This window comes from Epinephelus moara, chromosome 12 (assembly GCF_006386435.1).
Source record: "Epinephelus moara isolate mb chromosome 12, YSFRI_EMoa_1.0, whole genome shotgun sequence".
Taxonomy (NCBI): Eukaryota; Metazoa; Chordata; class Actinopteri; order Perciformes; family Serranidae; genus Epinephelus; species Epinephelus moara.
This window is the reverse complement of record NC_065517.1, coordinates 38038302-38064256: the sequence shown is the minus strand read 5'-3', so window position 1 is coordinate 38064256 and position 25955 is coordinate 38038302. Positions and strand designations below refer to the sequence as shown.

At 43.6% G+C, this 25955-nt stretch overlaps 1 protein-coding gene across 3 annotated transcripts in view; it reads right to left on the bottom strand.

The window, feature by feature from the left end:
- Positions 1–28: 28 nt before the first annotated feature.
- The window catches only part of phip (pleckstrin homology domain interacting protein), a 69664-nt gene continuing 43737 nt past the window's right edge, over positions 29–25955 (bottom strand). Inside the window, exons 22-40 of one of the 3 annotated variants that reach the window (XM_050058656.1) lie at positions 24713–24810; positions 24369–24576; positions 23462–23572; positions 23073–23180; positions 19520–19644; positions 15982–16064; positions 15778–15889; positions 10655–10716; positions 10412–10585; positions 8207–8327; positions 7971–8096; positions 7771–7846; positions 6823–6882; positions 6548–6700; positions 5873–6025; positions 3909–4120; positions 3572–3813; positions 2336–2482; positions 29–2204 (exon numbers count right to left, since the gene is read on the bottom strand). In XM_050058656.1, the coding sequence (XP_049914613.1) occupies positions 1483–2204; positions 2336–2482; positions 3572–3813; positions 3909–4120; positions 5873–6025; positions 6548–6700; positions 6823–6882; positions 7771–7846; positions 7971–8096; positions 8207–8327; positions 10412–10585; positions 10655–10716; positions 15778–15889; positions 15982–16064; positions 19520–19644; positions 23073–23180; positions 23462–23572; positions 24369–24576; positions 24713–24810 (3093 nt within the window). In that variant the 3' untranslated portion in view covers positions 29–1482. The remainder of the gene's footprint in view (positions 2205–2335; positions 2483–3571; positions 3814–3908; positions 4121–5872; positions 6026–6547; positions 6701–6822; positions 6883–7770; positions 7847–7970; positions 8097–8206; positions 8328–10411; positions 10586–10654; positions 10717–15777; positions 15890–15981; positions 16065–19519; positions 19645–23072; positions 23181–23461; positions 23573–24368; positions 24577–24712; positions 24811–25955) is intronic. The other 2 variants (XM_050058658.1, XM_050058659.1) reach the window with 2 other exon arrangements.

Here is a 25955-nt window from a genome sequence, read left to right as displayed (position 1 = left end):
GGGGGGGGGGCGGGTGGGGGGGGGGGGGGGTGGGGGGGGGGGGGGGGGGGGGGGGGGGGTCACCATAGAAACATATCAACACTTAAAAAGTTCCTTTTTATATGTTAAATTTTTAAAATACACAGGGTTACTCCCTACGACTGCATTGATAACCGGTCTGTGGTAAGTGCATCTCAAAGCTAGTCACCCAAAGCTCCACTGGCTGCTGTACCTTAGGTATAAACTGACGATAGGTTGGTTATAGGATAATATATTGACATGAATAATGGTTTTACAACAACAGTAAAGTCTTTTTTCTTTTTTCAAACTGCCATAAATACATTTCTTTGAGAGGTTTTTCACAACGATCGAACTGTATGCCACTGTTTGTACGCTGAAAGTGAACGACGCACTCAACTCTGTGTTATAAAAACAACACACGCTCCTTCAGTTCACGCAAACTCGCACAGTCACACACAGGCACATGTACTTTGCAGGGCAGAGGCCTTAAACACACATGCACTCGCACACACACGCACACACACCGAAGACATAAAGGCACAAGGTATTGCTAATGTTGAGGACGCATTGAAACATCTATCGAGACATATAAATGACCCCTTTCACCCATGCATCCGTTCGCTCCTCCTCACAGTAAAAACAGCTTCTAGAAAAACAAAGAGATGCTTTTTGTTTCTAATAAACATGCGGAAAAAAAAAAAAAAAAGAACTCACACCCTCGCACGTCAACGGTAAACAAAACCTACAAATCTACAGTACCAACAGAGGTACGCCATTTGGTATGTTAGCGCAGACGGACACGCTCAGGTCAGCCGATGTAAGACTTCCAAAACAGAGCCGATCATCACGTACAAATCTTAGAAAAAGCAGAGAAGGGGGGGTGTATAAAAAAAGAGCAGGAGCAATGAAGGAGGGGGCGTTGTCAGGCCAGCGGTCTGTAATCCGTCATGGACCTAACAATTTCAGCTCAGTGGGCGTCTTTGACCTACCCGCCAGAGACACTTGAAAAGTCCTCAAAAATATCAGGAGTGAGATACGATACATCCAGCTCTCCTCCTGACTTTGTTTTTCAAGTACTAAAACTGTTCGACTACTGTTTCACCCGCTCTGTCACCCTGACAGTGTCTGAGGGCAGACGGAGGTGAAGAGTGGTTCGCTGGACAGGAGCGAGTCAGTGAGCTCCCGTGGGATCCAACATGGACCAATAATGTCGGAGGAGTCGTATGAACATGCGTTATCTGGCATAGTGATGTGCTTACTGGGCCGAGAGGAAGGAGGAGCGGACAACAGCAGACAGCTGTTGTGTTTCTCCATCGCCACAGCTTTGAACAGCAGCAGCTGGACGAGCAGCTCCCGGACTAACACGCACAGATGTGTACGACACCAAGCATGTCTTCCTCAACTTCCTCCGATGTGAAGAAATCTCAGGCCGATTTCCTCCTCTGTCAGCCTCCTCCTCACATCCTGTGTGTCTGACCTCCGTTACCAGCCTATCAGGTTGGCTTTGGCCTTTTCTGTCAGCTTGCGGACGCGTCCCTTCGAGGAGGTGCCAAAGGTGATTGACGAGTCCTCAAACAGCAGCTGCCTCTGCTCCTCCTCAGAGTCCTCCTCCATGTACCAGGCGGACCGTCGCCCCTGGTTGCGCGTGCGCATCGACCCTCCTGCCTCCTCTCCTGCCTCCTCCTTTGGAGACTCATTTCGATTGGATCTGCTCCTCTGCTGAGGAGCAGCCTGGCTAGGAGGTGTGACCTCCTCGTTGGCTCTCCTGCTGCTCCTTCTCAGTGGCGAGGGCTCAGGTGACTCAGCAGGAGGAGGAGTGGCTTCGTCAGTTCTTACCGCTCGAGGCCGGCCGCGCCGTCTCGGCGTCAACGCCGCGCCTGAGTCCGACAGCACAGATGTCTCCTGCGCCGAAGATGTCCCGCCTTCGTCCCCTGTTGATTGGTCGAGCTCGTCGTCGGGGGTGGAGCTCCTGCGGGTGCTGTTCCGTCTCATCTCCTCCAGCTCCTGCTTGCTCTTCCTGCCTCTCTTCTTGCCAGGAGGGCGGCCTCTGGGTCTGGAGGGGCTCCCTGGAGTCGTGACTTCTGGAGGGCTGACTGGCGGCTCTACTTTGGATTTCCGCCCCCTCCTCCCCACTCCCAGGGTCACATGACTGCTGTGGCCGTTCAGGTGGGCTGTGCTCTGAGATGACGGGCTGGCAGGGGAGCCTGAGGGGGCGGGGATTAATTTAAAGAAGAAAACAACAATATAAATCAACAGCAGTCAGGTGACGTTAAATGTGACTGTAATCATGAACCTGTGCACCACTCAGTCACTTCTTTGTGACACCATCTCTTACCAGGTGTATGTCGTACAGGAGTCCTGAGTTTCCTCCGGGTGCTTCCTCCACTGCTACTTTCCGTGGCTGGAGAGGGCGTCACCTTTTCAGGAGCTGGTGGCGGTGGAGCTGACACAGCGTTATGAGCCCTCAGTGAGCGGGTAGACTCTGACAGTGACAAAGAGATATTCAACAAAACATATTACACATGGTCAGTTTTTGATAATGAACGTTGCTTTCTTATCAAGAGTTAAATGAGACAGTCTAAAGTCTCCTGTCTGTGTAGTGAATATGAAGCCAGCAGCAGGTTATGTTAGCGTTAGGCTTGTCATGTTAGTCAGTGTTACACAGTGTTCGTACAGACACAGATTACATCACCACTGCCCCCACTGCTGTTTTACTTTTATCATTCAGTCCTTAGTTGGACAGCGAACACTACAATGTTACACTGAAAGTGTCTCAAAGCAGCAGCAGAGTCGCAGCACAGAACAGCAGGAGTTACATTTCTGTTATAAGGAGCGTTCACGACAAGACGATGGTGGAGGATTTCGTCTCAAAGCAAAAAGCAAACGCACCTATTTGGCAATATTTCAGGTTTAAACCCGGTGCTAACAGGAAACACATACATTACTGAGAAAATAGGAGCTGGTTACATCGTTAAAAAGCTGGAGGTGTGCAACCTGTCGCCTGCAGCTCTTCATCTCACAGCTCACTAGTCCTGCTTAGTCCATCACTTGCTGCGATATTGCAAACTGATAGCTCTCATCATTGGCCCCCTCACTCAGAACATAGAATCAGGTGTAAAAAATCAGGGTATTATTCTGGACAGTAAAAAACAGTCCAGTCCTGGCACCAGATTATATAACTGAGCTTCTCACACCGTGCCGTCCAAACAGGCCCCTCAGGGTCTTCTAACTGTTCCAGAGTCCAGGTTAAAGACAAAGGGTGGTCCAGCTTTTTCAGTTCTTGCTCCTCTAACGCTCACTAATTAACACATCTTATGTAATTCATACGTAAAAACGACACACTGTGGTCTTACAGGCGAATAATTATTTCCTGGCTGGGCGCAGTAACTTCCTGGAGTTTTCCTGTCACCTTGAGGTTGCCAGGCAACTAAGCTAACCAGCTGCTAGCAGAAGCTTCATATTTGATGAACAAACATAAAAGCGGCATCAATCGATTTCCCAAAATGTCAAACTACTCCTTTAAACTATAAACAGCTTAATTATTGCTCTGAGTGTGTGTGTATGATCTCACCTGCTGTGCTCTGTGTGTTGCTCACAGCGTTATGTGAGGAGGATGAGGAGGGTGGAGAGTGTGTAGAATGGCGTGCCCCACTTCGTGTCCGCCCTGCAGCCGGCGTCTCTGCCTTCCCGTTGACCAGCTGAGGGGGCTGTTTGAGGGGGGTGCTCTGTCTCAGAGAGGAGGGTCGTGCAGGAGGTGGTGATGGCTCCTTTTTTCCTGTCACCCTTGACGACACACGTCTCTTCCTCTCTGGACTGGAGGCAGGAAGTGAAGAAAGAATATAATTAAAGATCACACCTAACTCACAGTAAGAGACCCAGAACCCCTTATTAAACATGCTGTCTTCTACCTGGACGCAGTGCTGCTTGTTGGAGATTCGCTCCTCCTCCTCCTCCTCTTCATGGCGTGCCGTGTCTGCCTGTCTGTAGCGTGTCGTGTCTGTCTGTCCGTGCCCTGTCGGGTCAGTTTATCCGTCAGGCCGTGGATGGCCTTGTAGTCGGCCAGGATGGAGCTGACGTGCTCCTCAAACAGTGCAGAGAGCCTCAGACTCATGCTGTAGATCTGGAGACACGACACAGGAAACACTGATTCTGCTGTCACAGTAAGACAGTGGAGGATAAATGAACGTGTGTGTGTTCGTGTAACTGTTTCCGTTGTTTACATGGACTGTATTATTTCATTTAGTGTGCATAATAGGAGTATTATTTTGAAGTCTGAGCTCAAGTCTCGTTGGGCTGCTCTCATGTGAACGGCAAGCAAGCATAAACAACGGACAATTTCATGCTCTGGTAAAAAGTTTTATGCTCGTCACGTCAACGAACTTTAATTGAATGTCAACAGTTACAGGTAAACCTCTGAATACTGTTCTGTTTTTTGCAGCATGCAGCCGACAAGGTATTCTATTTTGTTTGAATTTTACGTTGGTAAAATATTAACGCATGTGTCGGCTTGGCTTGACTCCACTCCACTGGTGCATTAGTCCAGCGCAGGAGAGGGATTTGCATCTTCATTACAACAGGGCTGCCCACTTGACGCCTCATTTCCACGAAATTTTGTTTTGTGTTTGTATTTCCACGTAGTATCCAGAGTACACACCTCGTGTTAAATGCAAAGAAACGCATCAGTTTAAAGATGGATAAACCGTCACCGCAAAAATAGCAGAAACGTTAGTGCCTTCCAGTCTTGTGGAATATGTGCTGGAGCAGTACAGAGAGAAAAACAGGACCAATAATGCATGGCGACAAATAAGTGAGGAGGTTGGCCTGTCAGTTGTGTTGCCAGATGTGTTACACAGCTAGCATGCTACCAGTGTTAGCTAGCTGAACATGCCATACACCTAGATAGAGCTGATAAATAAAGTCTGTTAGCCAATTTGTTTTTATGCTAACTTTTTCTACGGTCTGTCTGAAGTGTGCTGCTTAGTTAAACATTGTACTCAAGGCAAATTACAAACCAGGAAAAGGGAAAAACAAATCAGAGACCACTGATGTTCTCAAAGGAATGAATGGACTTCTGGTTGATTGTAGAAATGAGGGGTGTTATCTGCAGCTCTTCATCTGACGTCCCGCAGTGGCTGTTTCTGCTTTGACTCCTCTCTCCTGCAGTATTAGTAGACTAACCACTACCAATAACCAATAAACACATTTCATCTCCTTTAAGTTCTTCACAATAAAAGTCCCCTGTTTTGTTATGTGAAAGCTTTTATTGTGAAGCAGCAAAATAAGGAAACGTTGGGTTTTCATCAGCAGTAGCTTAACACGCCTCCTATAAAACCAGGACGCAGGAGAGAAACTAACTCCAAACCATCAGAGATTCAGTTAGAACCTACAAACCTACCGATTTTTAAAAATGCCTTTCTCTCTGTCTCCTGCACAGACAGATGTGAGTTGAGTCTTACAAGACACATTTGTTTTAGGTGGAGAGGGGGGGTCATTAGAGGTTGGCTACAATCGGAGAGACATCACTGTTACCCTGCTTGGACGTAGTCGGGTGCGCTTTCGGCCCGACTCTGGAGATGGGCGATCTCAAGTGCGGCTCGGCACAACTCAGCACGTTTGAATTAACAATGGAAAGGCAAATCGGTGCAGCGTGGTTTGACGCGGCCAATAGAAAAGCTCTACTATTGTTTCAGATAACATGGTCTCTATGATTCCTCATTCATACTGTGTGTTTAGTTTTCAAGGTGGATTTGGAGAGAAGCTTCAAATACGTCAGTAGCAAGAAGGCCACTTGTGTCTGCCTGTGCTTCAAGGGAACTACTGTGTGTGTGTGTGTGTGTATGTGAGTGTGAGTGTGTTTATGCGTGTGTCTCACCCGAGACTTCTTACTGGGCGTGTAAGCTTTGGAATTGCTGAAAATGAGCCGGACATCTTTGCAGAGCTCGATGGGAGATTGGTACTTTCCTTCTTTGAGGGTGTTGAGGACGGTGCCAAAGTCCATCGGTGAGTCAACTATTTGCAGGTAGTCCTGAGAGAGACAGAGGGATGTTTCAATTACAGGTTTCAAAAGATGAGGACAGAATAAGGAGTGAAGGAGAGGAGGACAGAGGAAGAGATTTTGGGGGATTTGGGGTTTGGTTTTGAGTGGACTGGGGGGGAGAAAACGAAACCAGCAGCAAAAGAATTCCAGCCTTCCTCTGTTAACAAGGAAACTGTAGCCCGGTGAAACCTTGAGGCTGTTCACATTTTTCCTCCCTCACAACTTAGATTCAGTCTTCATTTCAAATGCTGAATAGAGAGGCCTGTCCTTCACACCAAACAACGCCTTCGCCTCGAATACCGCTCCTTGTGTAACTGAATTGTAGCCACTTGTGCTTCAGACTGACGGTTCAGCAAGATTCAAGGACCAACAAAGGTTAGTGAAAATGCTAATTAATGTGAGCCTAAAGGAAATTCTCAATGAGCTCAACTCAGATAACATCTAGATGAGCTCACACACACACACACACACAATACTGAATAAAGAAACACAGAGTTGCTGCACACGCACCGGGTACTCCTGCAGGTCCACAGGTTCTCTGAAAGGCTCCGAGTCTTCACACTGAAAGATGAGATCTAGCAGCTCCTTACAGCGTCCTCTCCACGCATGAGGGTCGTAGGAAGGGGGGCGGGTTCGCAGTTGCCGCTGTGTGGGTCGACGACCCTGCGAAAAAAAAATAAAAGTGTAGTAGCTGACAAAAAACAGCCTCCTCTTCTTTTGATGCTGGATCACAGGACAGTGGAGAAACTTCTGATATAAAAAGTGAGACTGTAGAGTTTAGTTACCTTATGGTTTCTTGTGGACGTTCCAGGAGTGTTAGTATCTTCATCCTCCTCCTCATCGTCCTATACAGGTAGAAAAAAGGGAAGCTTAATTGGACTGGGCGTGACACCAGATACTATACCAGTATACTATATCAGAATATAGACACCGCTGCCCTATGTGGTCCCTAATGGAAGACCTCTCATGTCAACTGATGTCTCCAGTCTCCAACTGATGTCTCTAATACAGTTTAAAATCTTTCACCGTCTACACTTATGTAGAAATAGACTCGCCAAACTGTATCCAAATGTAGACCCAACATGTGTGAGATGCCATCAGGCACCTGCCACACTTTTCCACATGTTCTGGTCATGCCCAGCACTGGCATTATTCTGGACCTCCATTTTTAAAACATTCTCTCATATGTGTGGAAAAGTTATTAACCCGGACCCCATTACTGGCATTTTTGGAACATTGTTTGAAGGTACAGTTAGACATGAGATCTTGAGGTTAAGACAAGGGTTAATAAACAAGTTTTTGGGTTACAATTTTGCTATCTTATCCAGAAAGTCACAACACCACCCGACGCAATCTGACAAGAACGCGCATCAGGCACACAACACTCTGTGTGACACAGGATGTACGACACTGCTCCCGAGTAAGGTACCATATTTATGGGGTATGTTGTGCTCTGCCATAGAATATTTCATTATTTCACCTCTAACCTGCCTTTCAGGTGAAACACAACTTAACCTCTATGTGTAAGTCCTTGAGCTGCCAAACAAGATCAACTGAAAGTACAAATTAGATTATTTTACTCACTATAAGTTATTTTCTTTGATAAAAAATTACATTAGCAATATTTACCTTTGTGAGAAATCATGCAGTTTGTTTCAGCTATTAATTACTTTAATAAAAATCAACACTTTCAGGACATATTTCAGTGTAAACATTTATATATGCAAACGTACCTCATCTTCAGAGTCAGAGAAGGTAGCCTTCTTCATAGTTTTATAGAGAGGCATGAGGTCTGTCAGATTTTGGTCCCTGAGGAAGAAGAAGAAGGAGGAAGAAGAAATTACTATACTCTGATGGTGCACATGTCGTGGGACGCTTCAAGTGGAAACATGGAAAATAATCGCAGGCTTTAGAATCATCTGACTGAACTCACTTGATGAATTGCAGCATGAGGTCAGAGACAAACTTGGCCGTAGTGACGATGAATGATCCGGGCTCATTGAATGTTTGGGCGTTGTGTTCGATATAACGAACCTCCCACATCAGAGAGGACAGGCGTCTGCGGAGGAAAAACAAATGTGGTGAGCCTGTATTTAATTCTCTCTATCACACACACACACACTCACGACTGTTTCTTCGTGTACTCAAACACAACCTGATGTGAGGTACCTGTAGAAGCGGTTCACCAGCCTCTGCCGGATGGTGCTGAGGTCAGTGACGTAGGCCACCACTGTGCAGTATGTGGGGTAGGCTTGTAGGTCCACTGGAAAGGCAAACGGCGCTGCCACATCTGGGGATGGTTGGTGAATGAAAGACAAGTGAACACGAGAAGAGAGGATCATTTACTGGAACACATTCACTGCAACAGACAAGCATTCGGTAACACACTCGGCTGATATCTTGGTTATATGTCTCCTTCCAAATGTAATGATCTGCATTTGTCAAGTATTAAAACAGCAATCTCAATCAGCAATTTCAATTGCTTGTGTAAGGTGGTCATAAAACTCAATCCAAGCTGTCTAAGTCCGTCTTTTTCTCATCTCGACATTTCAACATAATCAACTGAATGTTTCACCACTGTGAAGCTTCAATCGTTGCCATGGTAATCCATGTCTAAATCAGTATTCAGATGCTTTGTTTTTGTTTGTTTTCATCAGTAACCTGGTGGAGGAAACTGAAAGGAGGTAGTCAGTGTCAGACACAAGTCAGGCCAGTGTCCTCAGTGCAGTCATTGATTTCTACTTCAAGCAAGTAAACTGGCAATGAGGACAAGGAACAGGTGAAACGAAATGTAGACGGTTAGCAGCAGCTTGCAACTGTAGAAAAAAAACATTGTGTGCAATAGTCCACCTTCCACCTTCTCTTTCCCCTCTCTGTCTCCAACACACACAAGCAGCAGCTCTAAGTCGACCAAAGGGTGGATAATTTGCATATATGAATACAGACCAAACAGGTGTGAGAGCGTGAACGTGAACAAGTCTCGGTTCTCTTGTTTTGTGGAAAACGAGGAGAAACTGAACAAGAGTCAGTGTTTAGTTTGGCGTGTATCTGATCCACCAACCAGCACTTATTGTAGTGCTTTTGAAAAAGTCGGCCTCTCATTCCCACAGTCTCCTCCCACTAAAATAGCACGGCTAACCAACAAAGGCTGGTAGCAAGTTGAGGCGACAAAATCCAAAATCTAAAGTTTGTACGCAATTGAAGTTCATCTTTATGGATTACACTGATGCCAAACTGATAAGAACACTGTCGACAAATCCTCCCAAGACCCTGCGTCGTCATATGAGGACATCACATTTTGGGTTTACTTGACCTTTACTCAGACCTGTTGTCCTCGTTTGTGGACACTGTTTTGTGCCACTAATGGTAGCAAAACCAATACACTTATCCGAGCCGAGTCAGTCTGCAGCCAACCCCGACACAAAAGTGGACAAGATGCAAAACCTGATTAAATGTAATGGTTGAGAGCTGTTTATTTATGTTTAATAGTGTTTGTAGTTTGATATGCCGACAAACTTTACCGATTTTAGCAACGGTAACAAGCTAAGACGCTGTTAATTAGAAAGTACTCGTTTAGTTTTTTATACTAATCAGGCCCTAGTGATCCCAAACAGCTAGGAGAATTAAAACTGCATACCAAATAAAAGTTTGGGTCTCAGGAGGATATGACGCCTATTATAAGGAATTGTTAAAATGTCATATTTCTCAAAAGGAGTTTGGTGTAATATTTTCCACCAGGAGCAGGAAATTATCTCAAAAGGAATCAAGTTGTAGTCGTGCAAATAGTGACCTTGCAAGAGCCCCAGTGTTTGCAAAACTTTATAGTGTGTGACTAAAAACTCTTATTGTCTTTAGGTTTGAGAGGGTGTCACACTTTTAAAAGTCTATAAAAAGTCGTCTACTGTATCGTAGGCATAAATGCACCTAAATGAGTGACTATAAATCCTGTTCTGTAAAGCAGCTGCAGCGTGAAGCGTAGGAGTAACAGGGAGAGATCTACAAGGATTAAGTGTTGTTGCTCATTTGTGTCTAATCCCCAAACTGTCACTAGAGGGAGCCCTCACACCAGCGTTCCTCCACTGGGAGGATTGCAGTAACACAAAGCCTATTCCTAATGTGACATTACATCATTTAACAGGAATTCAAGCAAGCACCTCAATATGTGGCTCAATGTGTTAGCAGCTTATTCCTTTGAACACACGAGCCGTGGCCCTGCTGGGCTGATGCTGCTCAGCTCAGAGCGGTGACTCATGTTGTGTGGAGTCATGCTGCCGCCGCTTTACCAGAAATGTGCCCTCGTGGCTCAACTTCTCGTCCCTGCTTACGCGGCAATACGGGCTCTGTTATTTTCACAGGGGTTTGATGACGTCGTACCGAGTGTGCAGAGCTGGTCGATGGCTTTGATGATGCGTTCGCACTCCTCTGCGCGTGTGCGGCAGCCCCATTCCCCGTCCAGTGGGACGTACAGCAGCTCCTTCTGCTCTTCTTCTATCAGCGGGACGCTCATGCCCAACTCTTCAGGGAACGTGGCTGCAGAGGAGAGAGCAGCTACAGAAAATGTTGAAACTGCTTTTGAATTTGTTAAAATGTGTGTGTGGGCGTCATAAAGAGGCCTACCGTCGTCAGGGATGGGCTCCATGTCCCAAGGACTCATCTTCTCTGTGTCTCCATTATCCCAGCTGGATGGGAGACAGGGTTGATATGAATCATCAGCATCATCACATTTAAGTCCTTGTGTTTGTCATTTCACTTTTTATTCTACACAGGTGACGTATATCCCTCACTGACGCCCGACTCCCACAGCGTAAAGTAGGTTTCATTCTCTACCAAGGTTTTTCAGATGATGTGTGACCGTAAACACTCAGTGTTGAACACTCAAACAGACAATAAGCTTATTAATGTCTCAAATTGGAATGTCAGCCACAATGAAAGTCGAGCGACACAAAACAAAGGGCAGCGTTAGTTGGCGTCGTCGTAAATGTCAAACTCAAACTGTCATCCACGAGCGTTTTGTCGAGTTCCTTGAATGATTCAAGCCATGAGGTGTTTGTGCAGTTAATGAGTGTTGTGAGAGGAGGCGTCAGGTGCCTGGAAATCCTCCAAGTAGACAAATTACCATTACATGTAAACCAATTGAATGACACAGCCCTCATTCTGTCAGTGTGGAAAAGTCAGATCTGAAAACTCGTTAAATTCCAGGATTCAATAAGATGCCACGGGTCCAACTGTGCAGCAGACAGCGACGGGAAATTCAGAGCTGGTTTCAAATCGTCTGATCCACCAGGTTCGTTGGCCTCGAAGCTTACTGATACTTTTTTATCAATACCGGCATCTTCTCTGACAGCTGTGTACACTGTGTTGCACCTCAAGATCATTTTAACTTAATTTAACTGATTTTATGATCTATTCAAGCTTCTCAAATATAAAGGTAAGTCTATTTGTGTTCCTGTGCAGAGGGAGGCTTTTTAGGAATTAAGTTATTACAGTGAGGTAGATTAATTTACATTCTGCCAACAGGGAAGTTCAAGAACTAAGTAAAAAGACAGTTTTAGGTTCAGTCGTATCAGAAATGTGGACTCTCATTACAAAAAATCACTCTCTTTCACATTTATGGTGGCAATGATGCAGTGAGGCAGGATCACTCATGCATCTGTTGTGGCATCGCCCCCCGGTGAGATGTTTCTGGGACAAGGTGATATTAAGTTTGGCTTCTATCCTGGATTTGAAAATACTTCAGTGTCCGTCAGTCTGCCTCTTAGACACAAGAATAGAAAACATACAGTTGAAGCTCACACACCCCATTAACACTCCAGCTTTTATGTCAGTTAAACGCATCATCATGATGAATTGGAAATCAAACAAATCAAATTATTTAATATAGATAATTGGTTTAAATACTTTATGGATACATTATCAGTGGAGCGGGCAGCTTTAACTCTGTGTGAATACGACCGTGGAGATGATGGACCCTGGATTTTTATAAGCTCTTATCTTGGGAAAATGGTTTTTAAATGAACTTTATTGTGTTTATTTTACAACCCGCACCTTCCCCGACATCTGTTATGTTTTGTTTGATTTTGTATTTGCGTATAGTGTCGTTGGTGAGTTGTAGCATGTCAGTGTGCTGTCCTCTGTCATGTCAATTCAAAACTATAAATTAAAAAAAAAAGTGGACAACCACACAGACGAGCTGGACTCGTTTTGATGAAAATAAATTAAATTAGTTAAATGTTTGTGGTTCGGAAGCGTATTGCATTCCATTGACAAATAAAAAAAAATCTGTTTTATTGAGTAATTTTTTCTGTTTTTCTGAGTATTTTTTTCTGAGTTAAGAGAGCAATAGAACAAAAGACGCTTTCATTCCTTTCTTGAGAGCTCGATATAATGGAAGCAAACATGACCCGCTTGTTTAGTTTAATCCAGTTTTACTTTGTTTTGGGTTTGAGACACTGGGAGATACTCTTGTCTTTAGGTCATATAGATGGTGTTATCATTAGTTTGTCGACTTTTCGCAGGCACCTTACGACTTTGCGGTTGTTCAGACGAAAAGCCCATTCAGATCTGCTGGACATTGCAGTGTTTCTCCAGAATCAGTTGGACACATATGGCAAGCTCTCTCAAGGAAGGAATGAAAGCGTCTGTTGTTCTATTGCTCTCTTAACTCAGAAAAAAATACTCAGTAAAACAAAACAAATTACCCCGACAAACAAAACAAAAATTACCACAAAAAAAAACAACAGAAAAAATTAAAACAAAAAACAAAAAAAACATACCACGAAAGTCAGAAACAAAAATACTACGAAAATCAGAAAAAAAATTACTATGAAAATCAGAAAAAAAATTACCACCAAAAAAAAAAGGCAGAAAAAATTACCCCCCCCCCCCCTCTTTTTAAGGACCTGCAGACACACTGATGATGTCACACTCATGTGTCTACGCTGCTGGAAACTAGTATTAAGAATGAGTCATGGTGGAGAGGAAACAACAGTCCAAAGTGCTGCTTGAGACGTCTGTAAAATGATTATTTCACATAAAGGGTGGAAACACCAGCAATACACTGAGACATCTTTCGTAAAATGGGCTTAATCTAACACCAGCACAGAAAAGATACCAAGGTGTTGGAGATTATGCAAATAACCCAAATAAAGCAGATAATTTTCATGTTTTTTGCAGCTGCCCCTCCATTAGCCTGTATTAGCTGGAGTTACAGAAAAGCATGGACAAAATACTGAGGGTGAAATTTCCATTTACATTCGAGGTATCATATTTGGGGGAAATTAATGTAGGTCTTACAGATTTAGAGAAAAATATATGTTAAGGATTATGTTAATATCAAGTAAAAAGCTATCGCCAGAAAATAGCTGAAGACACAGGCAGCTGCGATCGAGCACTGGGTGGATGTGGTACATGATGTATATGTGATGGAGAGGTTGACTTTTTCTTCCAGATTGGAACTTCATATGAGAGAATGTGTGAACTGAAGAATCCCTTGGTTCAGATTTGCATGTGATGTGCATTTTGTCAAAGTTCTGTTTGTTTGTTTGTGAGAATTTTACTGTCATTTTTATTTATTTTAGTTTTTTGTTGTCTTTTTTCTTTTGTTTTCTTTCTTCCACATTATTAAAGAGGTGTGGACAGATGCGGATATGTAAGTGTAGGTAGATATGTAGATAAATATATGTATATATATGTATGTAAGTACACAAATGAGCAAGATATGCCCATGTGGATGTGAAGGAATTAAGTATAGTATCTAAAAAACAGTGCCTTCTCTCCTTTTTTAATATATTTATTTATTTTCATTTTGCAAATAAGACAAGAACATGAATGGAAAGTGAGTCCTTTGCCTAAATGTTTTTGTTTGTTTTTTTTAAATGGGCTTAACTTCCAGTGATGCCATGTGTTTGACACTCTGAGCACAAGTGCCACTGCCTCCCAGCCGAGCAGCAGCACGTCCGTTACAGAGGCTAAATATCCTGTTGTAATAACATTAGCATCACGCTGCCTTTTTTCAGCTCTGCGCTACACTGCTCAGACTCAGAGATGATACAACTGTTGTGTTGATGTGGAAAATATTTGCAGGACTTTCCACACAGAAAACTGATTAGGCATCAATAAGGGAATTGGTAAAGACTCAGGCCGATAGGCAAATTGAATAATGGCAGAGGTGTCAATGAAATCCAATCAATTCCCGTCCCTAACAGAAGACAAACTGGTTACAGGGTCAAATATTTGACACTTTTGCAGTAGCCACGTAGAGTCCTTTTGAAAGTCAGTCTCTAAATTCCAAGTCACATTTCTTAAAATTAAAGCTCCGTGATTTAACATAAAACATAGCACTGAGCGATATAACCACTTTGTACGGTATATCGATATATCTTCAAGCAAAATATAAATTTAGACAACTCTGTTTATATCGATATGGAGTCAAGTTGCTTTACATAAAACACACCAGTGTTCATCTCTCCTCTCTCAAACTCTCTGCAAAGCTCCACCTCTCCAACTCCAAAGTTCTCCATCAACACTCAGAGAGACACAGAGCTGCTCCTCTGTTTAATCTGTCTGTTCATACAGTGTGACATCGGTCTGTATGTTGCACGTGCTGCACTAAATCAGTCTGTGAGATGAATGAAATCACTGCAGCCGCACACGTGCAGTACAGCACTGCACTGCTGGTTTGTGTGTGAGGTTGATCATCGCTGTTCTTCTTGGTAGTTGTAGTCTATTGTGTGACACTGAGACGGCGCCTGGATGCAGGTGACAGATGTGTTTAAAGAAATGCAGTGACACCACAGACGTTTCATATACAAGACGTATATATCGTGGACAAAATGTCTGGCTCCGTCCCTCCCTCGGCCTCTCTGTTGATGCTCTGTGCATTATTAAGATTAATAACCGAAATAGATAAAAAGATTTAAATCATTTTCCAGCACTAGATTTATTTGAAAGGCCAACAGATGGAAAAAGACTTTAACTCCGCCCACAGAGATTTTTAATTGTTTCAGACCTACTTGATACTTTTATACCTCCTGTCTTTGCATTTTAAGTCTGTTTTTATAAAAGTGCTTGTGACATCTCAAATGAGGCTTTGACTTGCTGCTAAACATTTCGCCAATTTAGTAGAATATACTGAGATATATATTGTGTATCGCCATTCAGCCTGAAAATATAGAGATAATCATTTTTGTCCGTATCTTCCAGCCCTGATGAAACATGAATCAAAATTTCCATCCACACTTGGAGTGTTGTACTACATCAGGTTCATGTCATGTTGGTTCTCTAAGACATTTTCTGGTCTTTTCTCATGACATTAATAGTTTAGTTGTGTCGTTTTAAGAGGTTGAAAACATTTTCTAAGGTAAAATATAAATTGCAGAGTATGTAATTTTGACTGTCATCATCGCCTTGGAAACAGACAATATGACTCTACATCCTTTGACGTTTCCTGGATTCATTTTTTTTCTTGCTGCTTTCATTCCTCTGAAGCTTTTCTGTCCTGTCTCTTCACACACATTATATCTGACTTCATATCTGCGCCCTTTGTGTGTTTACAGTTTATAAAGTGGAGTTATGCTGTCTTGTCATTTGTTGATGCAACTAATGGAGAAATTAGGAACTCTCGGTTTGATGCAGTCTCCTTATTAAAGCAAATACAGCAGATTTATCATGTTAAAATGAGATTGTGCAGAGATTTATAGCCGTGCAGCCCTAAACAGAGTAAACCCAAGCTGTGATCATACCAGACGTTGTAGCACTGAAACAGGCTGTCAGGATACTGAGGCTGGTACGGCTCCTGGCTCTCAATGGTCCCAAACCACCAGGCGTCGTCAATCACTGACCGAAACCTGTCACCTGCGCAGACACACATCACCTTTAGCTCAGATCTTTACAAGAGACGAACAGTTGACTTCACAAAAGGAGCTACAAAGGAAAAACCGGCCGACCTATAGTCCACTGCCTCTTTCTGGCGTTGTCAAACTGTTGCCTCAGAACCAGGAAGTCGATTACATCAGGCATGTCGTGGTATCTGCAGCGAGACAGAAACATACACATTAAGTCAAAGACAAAGCAATGAAGCACTGAAGGAATGAAAAAACAGAATAAGCAGAATAAAATGGATCAAACACATGAAATATGCAGCAGCAGTTTACCATTCAAATAACAGTGTTTGCTTTGTAATGTCAGTCAAGATTACTAAATTAAATGTATTATAGTGTCCGTCTACTGTCTGTCTTAAGATTAAAATTAATTAGGAAAAGAAACATTAAACTGAGCAGAAGAGAGGCACCCACATGACTTAGGAGAACAGAACAAAATCTGTCGACACTTAAAATCTGCATATTGATGGAAAAAAAACAGTGAAAAGGTTTGATTAAATATGTCGTCACATAAAGTAAAGTAGAATATGGATCATATACAAATAGCACGAGTGCTGTGATGATCAGATACAAGTATTAAAGCTCTGGTCTACGTTTAGAAAGATTGATCATTATTATTAACATCATTTAGATGGTGGTTATGGCCCAACAGTGCTAGCTACACAATGTGAAGAGCAAAAGGAACCAAAAAAATCCATTCTCTCTGGCGGCCTGCAAAGAAATTGACCAATCACAGCCATCCGTTCCGCATGGGAGTTACTCCTTGCTCAAATTTGCACTCTCTCTCTCTTACCCTCCGTCCAATCCCCTCGCTCCATTTTGACACTCCTCTGCTCCTCGTCCCGCCTCGTCCCAACCCCCCTCCGCATTTGAAAGTACGAGCGGTTTGTAAGGCCCTGAGCGATTCAGCTACACGAGTTTCGATATGGAAAATAAAGAGAGCGACAGCAGCAAGCGGCCTCTGCTTGCCCCACCGGCAAAAGCCGAAAGGAAGCATAAGTCTGCCTCTGAAAAGGCAGAAACGAAGAGGAAACGCGACAAATTGAGGGCTCAAAGTGAGAGTAAACATCGGGTCATCCTTTGACTGAGGGAGAAAGCTCCGGCAAGATCTGGGCCTGAAAAGTGATGCTGATACAGCAGAGTTTTTGTTGAACAGGTAATATTTCGTTTTTATTGTGGATGTTGTGACATAGATAACTGTATGCCAATGCTGGCTTATGACTGTGAAAGCTGCCGTTAGTTTTAGTTTCCGAGGGGAGTGGGACACGAGCTCGAAGGGGAGGGATCATGGAGCACAGAGGGAGGGGTGTGTGTGTGGAGGGAATGCTTTTTTCAAATCTTTCTCATCGTCTTTCTAAACGTAGACCATAGCTTTAAGGCATTTTCCTAACGCCTTGTTCACACTACGGTTGCAACGGTATGAGATATTTATGGTACGATAACCATCTCAGAAAATATCACGGTTTCACGGTATTACAGAATCTTTATTACTATCAGTCAGAATGAGCCTTAAAGGAATGAAACTGTACTGTAATTGAAACCTGAAACCATTTTGTTAATTGAACTTTGTGTTAAAAGTCTCCCCTTTGAAAATAACTAAAATAAAGAGGAGATTCTCCGTCCAGTTGCATTTTTTTTCCAATATCATACATAATTAATGTACATGGTGTGATAACAGTCAACTTTTATATCACAGTATACTTTGAAACTCGTACACCGCCACAACCCTATCTCACACTACATGACTTCAGCCCTGACAGAGCTCAGTGACAAAAGCCCCAAATCAGAGGAAAGTCAGCGTTGGCTCAGTGTTTGCAATCAGCACCTGAGTACTGTGTTTGAACCGTTCAAAGACGTAAGCTGAGAGGCTCACTGATGCATCAAAGACACTCCCCAGATATCTAGCATGTTAAATATCTGGACTTGTTGGGGACTTTTTCTGCAAGCAGCAACCAATGAGAGCGCAAGACACGGGCTGAGGTAAGAAACACGCAATACTGCTGCTGACACTTTGAGTATAGGAACCAAAACTAACCCTTCAGACATGTTACCTAGACACCGCAAACAGTGGGCCCGTTTCCACTGAAGAAGTTCCTGGTACTATTTGGGGGGCAGGTACTTTACAGGAACGTCCTCTCACTCGGCCCTCTCAACCGCCGTGTCTCCACTGAGAGGGCGGAGTAGGAGGAAGGTTCCTGTAAAGTTACCGGGCTCTGGATGTGATGTAATCGTTGTGCGACCATTTTGACCGGGGCGACGCGGCAAAGGAACACACAAAGAAGAACAACAACTTGCTTTTCTTCTTACGACTCATTTTAAAAATGCGACTCCTCGTCTGCTGAGTTTTAAAAATGCCGGCTATTTTGTTGCTTTCTGTTGTCGTCACATCCCTCCTTGAGTATATCCAATCAGCACCAAGTAAACCCCATGCCCTACCCAGGAGCTTTTTGGGGCTGTTCTGAGTACCTACTCCAAGGCAGGGACTTGTTTAGCCCCTGTAAAAGTTCCAGAACTCTGTCCTTCGGGGGTGGTTCCTGCGGTGGGCCCCGGCCCCCGTAAAATTACCCTGAAGTTCCTGCGGTGGAAACGGGCCTAGTACTTTACTTTCATGTGGGCGGGGTTGTTGTCACTCACTGCTCCATCTAGCACTCACTGTATTTCCTCCTTTATCAGTCTGCACCTGGTTTATCATCCACAGAACGAGGCTGCACGCCCACATTTTCAGAACAAAGTATAACAGGCTGCAGTGAGAGTCTCTCTCCATGGGATATTTAAATATAGCAGCTTTGTGCATTTAGTCCTTTTCAGGCAAGCTCAGGGGTTTAGTGTTGCTGTAGCCCGCTTCGCGACNTGACCAATCAGACTGCAGTGTTCACAGCTCCACCTTTTAGTACCAGATCTGTGTGCTAGGTACCCCAACAGAGGGGGGACCAAACATGGGGACGGTTAGGAACGGTTCTATTGGTACCATCCACAACTTTTCACAGTGGAAACAGAAAAAAAACGTACCGAACTGAACTGAACTGAACTGAACTGAACTGAACCAGACGGCTTGGTGGAAACGTGGCTTTTGAGAGGCAGAGAGACAGTGACAGAAAGAGGGGTAGAGGAGATGGAAGTTGGACTACTGCACAAAATGTTTCTGTAAGTTATCAACCTAATAACTTCACTTTTTGACTTGGGTGTTTTATATATTTTTTGATATATTCTAGTTTCTTAGCTCATCGACAGTCATAGTGTGAAAACCACAATGACTTAAACACTCCCTGTTACAACACAGCAAGTTGTGCAGGGTGAAGACTACAGCGATCTGACAACTTTGAAAGTCCTGTAGTGTAAATCATGTCTTTTTTATGTTTGTAAGCCAGGGAGCATGAGTCAGAGTGGTGTTGGTTGTTTTGATTAGATATTTCAAAGATTTTAAATTTTCATAAACTGTGATTTTTCTCTTTTTTGTGCATTCAAAGGAATATCAGTCAGACTGGTGGTTTATTCATGTGAAGAATGGCTCTTATCTGCTTTTGCAATTAAACTCTTCTTCTGAGTGAATCATCAGAACGCCGCAGACTGTCTGAAGTTCCTGTGGAGACAGAGCGATGCTTACTTCATAGAGAAGGATCCTCCGGTCAGTTTTCCGGTGTCGGGGTCCAGGAAGGAAAGTTTCAGACAGCACAGTGTGGGCAAGCCGACCTCGTACTTGATGCCGACTATCTTCATCAGTTCCTGCTCCTGAACACCACAAACAGAAGAACAAACAATGCAAATTAATTTTCACTGAGGAAAAGTCAGCCACACACCCAGGAGCCTTGTTAATTTTAAGAACTCTGTCCCCTGTTGTGTTTTCTAATTTTCTCCTTTTTTTCTGTGCTTGGGGCATTTATGAGCTTTATAAAAAGGTAGTGACCAGGTGCCAGACAGTAAACAGCTGGCATGCAGGAGACACAGCGCCAAAAAGACACAAATACCACTTTTCGTCATGGGCTGCTTTGGTTTGGTTTGGTTTGATTTGGGCCGTCAGCCCAGCACGGCAAGGCTTTGTATCTCCATTACAGCAGGCCTACCCACTTGAAAGTGTGTCTTTAACTGATGATGACTTGTCTCGACTGACGTTTAAAAGCAGCGGGCTGATCCATGGCTAAAGTCCCTGTTATTTTATTATGTATAAACTTAGACTTTTAATGACGCCTTTCTCCCTGGTCTCCTGCAGACAGAGGTTTGTTTGAGGGGGAGAAGCAGGGTCATCAAGGGGTTGGCTATGGTCGGCAAGACATCACCGCTACCCACTTGAGGATGAGCAGCCCAGCTTTTTGACCTAATCTGGAGAATGTTCTTCTCTAACACTGCTTGGTGTGGTACAGCGTGTCTGAACTGACAGTGGAAACGCATATTGGCGCAGCATGGCTTCACTCAGTGTGGCCAAAAGTCACGGTGGAAAAAGCTCAAAATATAGCGAGGCAAAATGCCAAACAAGAGTGAATCTAGGGTTGGGTTTTACTTTCACTGGCGAGCATGTTTAAGAACAGTAACGGACAGTCCTACATAGTGTACCTTTAATCCTTTAAACCCAGCATAAAGCTATTTCTGTTTTTTAAGCTCAGCGCAGCTCAGTCTTTTTTAGTCATAAATCTACAATAAACATTGTGTTTGTGTTAGGTGCCTGTTCAAGCTTAGAAAGTTTAGAGTGTATAGGGTGTTAGAAAGTTCTGACCGATATATATATGATGCCCGCTCTTGCTCAATGGTGTCTCATAAGATGTTGCAGTAATTTTCGGGTTGATACCATTTGTTACACAGATTTAGTGCTGAATTTAAACATCTTTTACCACTTAAAATCTGTAAGAAATTTGTTTGCGGATGAAACTGTGGCGGTAGGCCTAATCCACAACAACGACGAGACAGCCTATCTGGAGGAGGTGAGGCGCCTGACCCAGTGGTGTCAGAGAAACAATCTCCACCTCAACGTCAGCAAAACTATGGAGATGCTGGTGGACTTCGGGAAGAAGCAGGTGCGGAACTACGCTCCCATAACCATCAATGGGACCCCTGTGGAGAGGGTGGACACATTTAAGTACCTCGGTGTCGAGACCACTGAAGCTCTGACGTGGTCTACCCACCTGGACACCATGAACAAGAAAGCTCGGCAGAGACTGTACCATCTGAGGAGGCTGAAGAAATTCAGAGCATCACAAACAGTCCTGCAGAGCTTCTGTTCCTGCACCATAGAAAGCGTCCTGACTGGGAACATCACCGCTTGGTATGGCAACACCAGCATGCAGGGCTGTAAGGCTCTGCAGAGAGTGGTGCGTTCGGCCGAACGTACCCTGCGGGGGAAACTCCCTGACCTCGAGGGAATCTACACCAAGCGGTGTAAGGTACCGCCCACTGATGGCAAAAACAGAGAGACTCAGGAAGAGTTTCTTCCCCCAGGCCATCTGGTACCTAAATGGAACTGATTAGCACTTTCTGACTATAGCACTTTATATTTAATTCAGCAACAGTACTTTATATTTACTCTATCCAGTAACCCTATAAAATTCCTGACATCATGACTGTAATATATTGCTTGTGTTTGTACTGTTGTTGTTGGTTGTTTGTGTCAGAGTTGTTGTGTGTTCATACATCATGGAGCCGACTGTTTACATTTCACTACATGGGTTCTATGTATGTGACAAATAAAGCCTAAACTGAACTGAATGCCCTGATGTCTCTACTTTGTGTTTGCAGAGTTTCATGAGGCTGTGATTATCTTAGAGGTTACAAGAGGTCATTTTATACTGTGAGGTCAAGTTTCAAAAAATGCTCTTAGTACAATGAAATGAGTGCTATGGGGACTAACATCACCACACATAATTAAAACTGGGCTCATTGAATCCACAAGAGTCTCAGCTTTCCAGTCATTCACCACCCATATGCAATTCTAATATTGTTTAGGGACACCAGTATGTGGAAATATTCAAATACAAAAGGTGAAAACAGCATGGGACTAACATAAAGTGGGCATGTCTGTGAAGGAGAGACTTGTGGGCACCCACAGAACCCATTATCATTCAGATATCTTGAGTTACGAGGTCGAGAGCTCATGATTGCTAACAAAGAATTCCTTAAGTCTTCTAGTTTCATGTGATACCAGTAAAACTCAGCCGGCTGCAGCCTCTGAAGACAGTAACATCAGCCAAGATAGCCGGCAGTCCTGCAGGTCTGTGAGGGTTAAACATAGTTCAACGCACTCAATTGATAGATTTTCTATTTGCCGAGGTGTACTCTGCTGCACCCTGAGAGAAGCACTAAGTTCTTCAAGCTGAGCAAAAGTGAAACTGTAGACAGTGCTGCTTTAGTGTTGCCGTGCCTGTTTGTTCAAATTACAATAAAAGATATAGCAGAAAATGCTGCAGTTCAAATGCTACAGGCAACACAATCACACTGATGCACACTGTGCCTGCCATGCACAGAAATCGCTATTTCTGCCTCCACGAATGAAAAAGAAAAAAAGTAAAAATGCAATCCCATAAGCTGTTACTTTAAAGAGTTGAAGTGTCTGATGTTTTTGCTATTCAATATTTTAAAGGCAGTTTCATATACGGGAATGAAACTTTGTACTCTGCAGTGGAAGTATATTTTTAGGACAGAAAAGGGATTTAAGTCCACATGAAAGTGAAACCAGACAGGTGTCGGTGGTGAAAAGGAAACGCAGCCGAGAGGTTTGGGAGCTAAAGAGCGTGTGTGTGTGTGTGTGTGATGAATTGTTAATAACGATGAAACAACAGTGAGTGATTACATCATTGTAGGCTGCAGCTCTATAGAAATTCCCAGGAACTGCTGTGTATTCATATGAAGACTGTGTGTCATATTTTATCACCAGCCTTTACCTCAGAAACATCCTTGAAGGAGAATTATTACTAAAAAAATTACATTTTCCACTGTGATTTTTCCTTTTATGTTCTTAATAATCTGTTATTAATTCAACTGTACAGCTGTAGTTCCTCTGTGTGAAGGCCGTATTGATTTTCCTTACATGGCTCTACTGTGATTTTTATAAAGGACTTCTCCTCAGCGGTCGTGCGCCCACAGATAAAGAAATCTCTGGATACACTGGGATCTAAAGAGCACTGTCTCTCTTCAGAGAGCCTTAAATCCATCTTTGTCAAACTGTTCCTTACCCGTAGCTCCATCTTGTGCCAGGGCTGCTTCTTAGGATTGATGCTGTAAATCTTTTTTTGTTTGGCCATCTCCACATAGGCTTCGTGGCCCTGTCTGAAGTAGTATACCTGCGTGGACACAAATAGTACATCACTTCAAATACACCGCAGAATGCTCAGAGCCGTGTCCTTAACATTTTCTGGTGCATTATGTACATTTCTCTGGAGTGTAACGCAAAACTATAAAACTGTGTCTGTGTGCTTCTTATTCTCGTGTGTAATGGACACTGCAGCCGCGTGGGGCCGCTGACTTAGGTCTTGCTGCTATAAAAAACACCAGTGTTTTGGTATGAGTGGACATGTGGCGGGCATGTGGTGAGGACACTGCAACAGAAACAGGCGGCGTGTACCTCGTCTCCCATCTGGGGTATGTAAGGACATCTCCGGGGGACCGTGTCTGTGATCCAGGCCGAGGGAAGCCACTCCTCCAGAGTGAGGCCTTGCTCCTGAAGGTCTGTCCTCTGAACGACACACAGCAGAATGAATACTGGATTAGAAGCAGAGCACGGACCTCCGCCAAGATCAAACGGCCCATCTCACAATGTTAATGAAATTAACACGGAAGCTAATTTGTGGATAAGTTCCAGAATTTAATGGGTTCCTCCTCAGCTGATGCTACACCCTTTCAAGAAAATCAAGCCAGTAGTTTTTCCCATAATTCTGCTGACAAACAAACCAAACTGAAAACATAACCTCCTTGATGAAGGTTATAACAGTTCTTTTATAAAATTTAGGTTTTGCATTATGCTCCTTTCTGCTCTTCCTAGTAATTAATTCTACTAATTAAGGCTGCTCCCTAACAGTCAACCAAATGTTAGTCAACCAGAAAGGTTATTAGTCGGCAAGATTAATTTAAAAAACAAAACAAACAAAAAAAAAAAAAAAAAATGTGAAACTCTATTAGGAGCTGCACCTTGTCAAAATAAATCCAAACCTATATGACTGGACCATGTGGGACTTTAATTTGAAAGGACAGACACAGGAAGTGTCCTCGTCAGGTTAATTTCCAGGGCTGGTACCTGCGGTTATTCCACAGGCTAGTTAATAACATGTCGGGCAGGAAATCCAAAGTGTGGGATCATTTTGAGAAGGTGAAGGACGAACCCAAGGTGATATGTAAACTCATCTTCATTGGTCGACTACAAACATGACGTATCATCTGAAACATGGAAGTAGCTACATGCCCATTAGCCCACAGACGCTGAGCCAGACAGAGGGAATATTATTTTGTCAAAGGTCAAACTACTCATGACAAACCTTCCTTTTCTCCTTTGGCTGCTTCTTCTTTGGTAACGTGCCGTCTTTGTCCGCTTTGTCTTTCTTCCTTTCCTTCTTGCCGTCCCTCTTCTTCTCTCCGTCCTCCTCAGAGCCGCTGCTCTTCTTTTTCACTTTCACACTCTTCTTGGGCGGCTCGAGGTTGATCCCCGCGTCCGCCGTCCAGTCAGAGTAATCGCTGGAGTAGTCGCTGCGAGCGCGTCACAGAGAGAAGATTAAATACACACATGTATCTGCTTATGTTTATGTTTCGATGTGTGTATAGTGTGTGCACGTAGGAGACAGCTGATACGATAAATGTGTGTGACGTAGTGGACGTATCTTACCTTGAGCTACTGTGGTCGTCTGGCCAGGGCTCCTTTTGCTCTTCTTCCTTCTCGTCCTCTGAGGAATGCCCATTGATTTGCCGTACCTCCACCTCTGCCTGGAACACACACATCATTTTATGTTTTATGTTAGCGCTCTGATGATGAACAAAACACAAACAGAGTCAGTGAAAGGTAAATACCTCAGTGTTTAATAAAGGCAAAGTGTTGTCTATGTTACTGCACACTATGGCCCACGGTTCAGACATTTTTTAAAGATTTTTTGCCTTATTATTCGACAGGACAGTATGAAGTGTGACCGGGGGAAAGAGAGGGGTGACATGCAGCAATCGGCCACAGGGTGGAATCAAGCCCATGGCCACCTGCAGCAAGGACACTGCCTAAGTGCATGGGCCACCCGCTCTACCTGCAGTGTATGTGGCTGCCCCTGCCTATTTACCCTGACTTCTATTCACTGTAAACTTGTTTTGCTGATTATTTATTTGTTGTAATTAGAACCAGTGCAACACGCTGTGCGAGGACCCTATGGAAATCCAAGAAATTCTTTTCCTTCTTCCTCCAAATGAATCATATTTTGGGGGGGCTTTACATACTCAAAAACTCATGACACTTTGTACACACATCACATTTAGTGGAAAATTCGATTTGTTATTGGTCTCGTGCTTGGGTTCCAAAAAATGGCTTAGTAGCACCCCTTGAAAAATTACTACAAAGAACCCTCCGAAGATGGTTTGACCTACATGTATGAAACGCATGTAACGTCCCAAGACAAAAACAGTCTCTCGGAGCCATACCCTAAACCCAACAGTTAAGATATACAAAAAGCCCCCTAAGCACAAAACCCAACACACAAATCCAAACAAGACTAAATCTAAATTAACATCCATTAGTGCCAAACACTGTATGTTGGATTCAGTTCCTAAACCAACTGTCTGTCTGAAGAATTTATCTGTCCTGTGTTACTTTTCTCTTCCTGTCCCATGTTTGAGAAAGATAGTCAGAAAATGCAGAAACATTATCAAAAAGGTATTTAATCACAGTATTTCAAATCAAATCTAAGGCCCCGATTACACAGAAAGCGTCTTGCAGGTTCCAAAACATGACGCACACAGCACTGCCTTTTTTCTTTTAACTCAGTGCCACTAGTAAAATAAGTGCCTGCTGCGCCTTCCCGTCCTTATGCTGTACTAACCTTCCCCTGTAATCAATCTACTGTTTTTTTTTTTTTTTACAGTAATTAGAA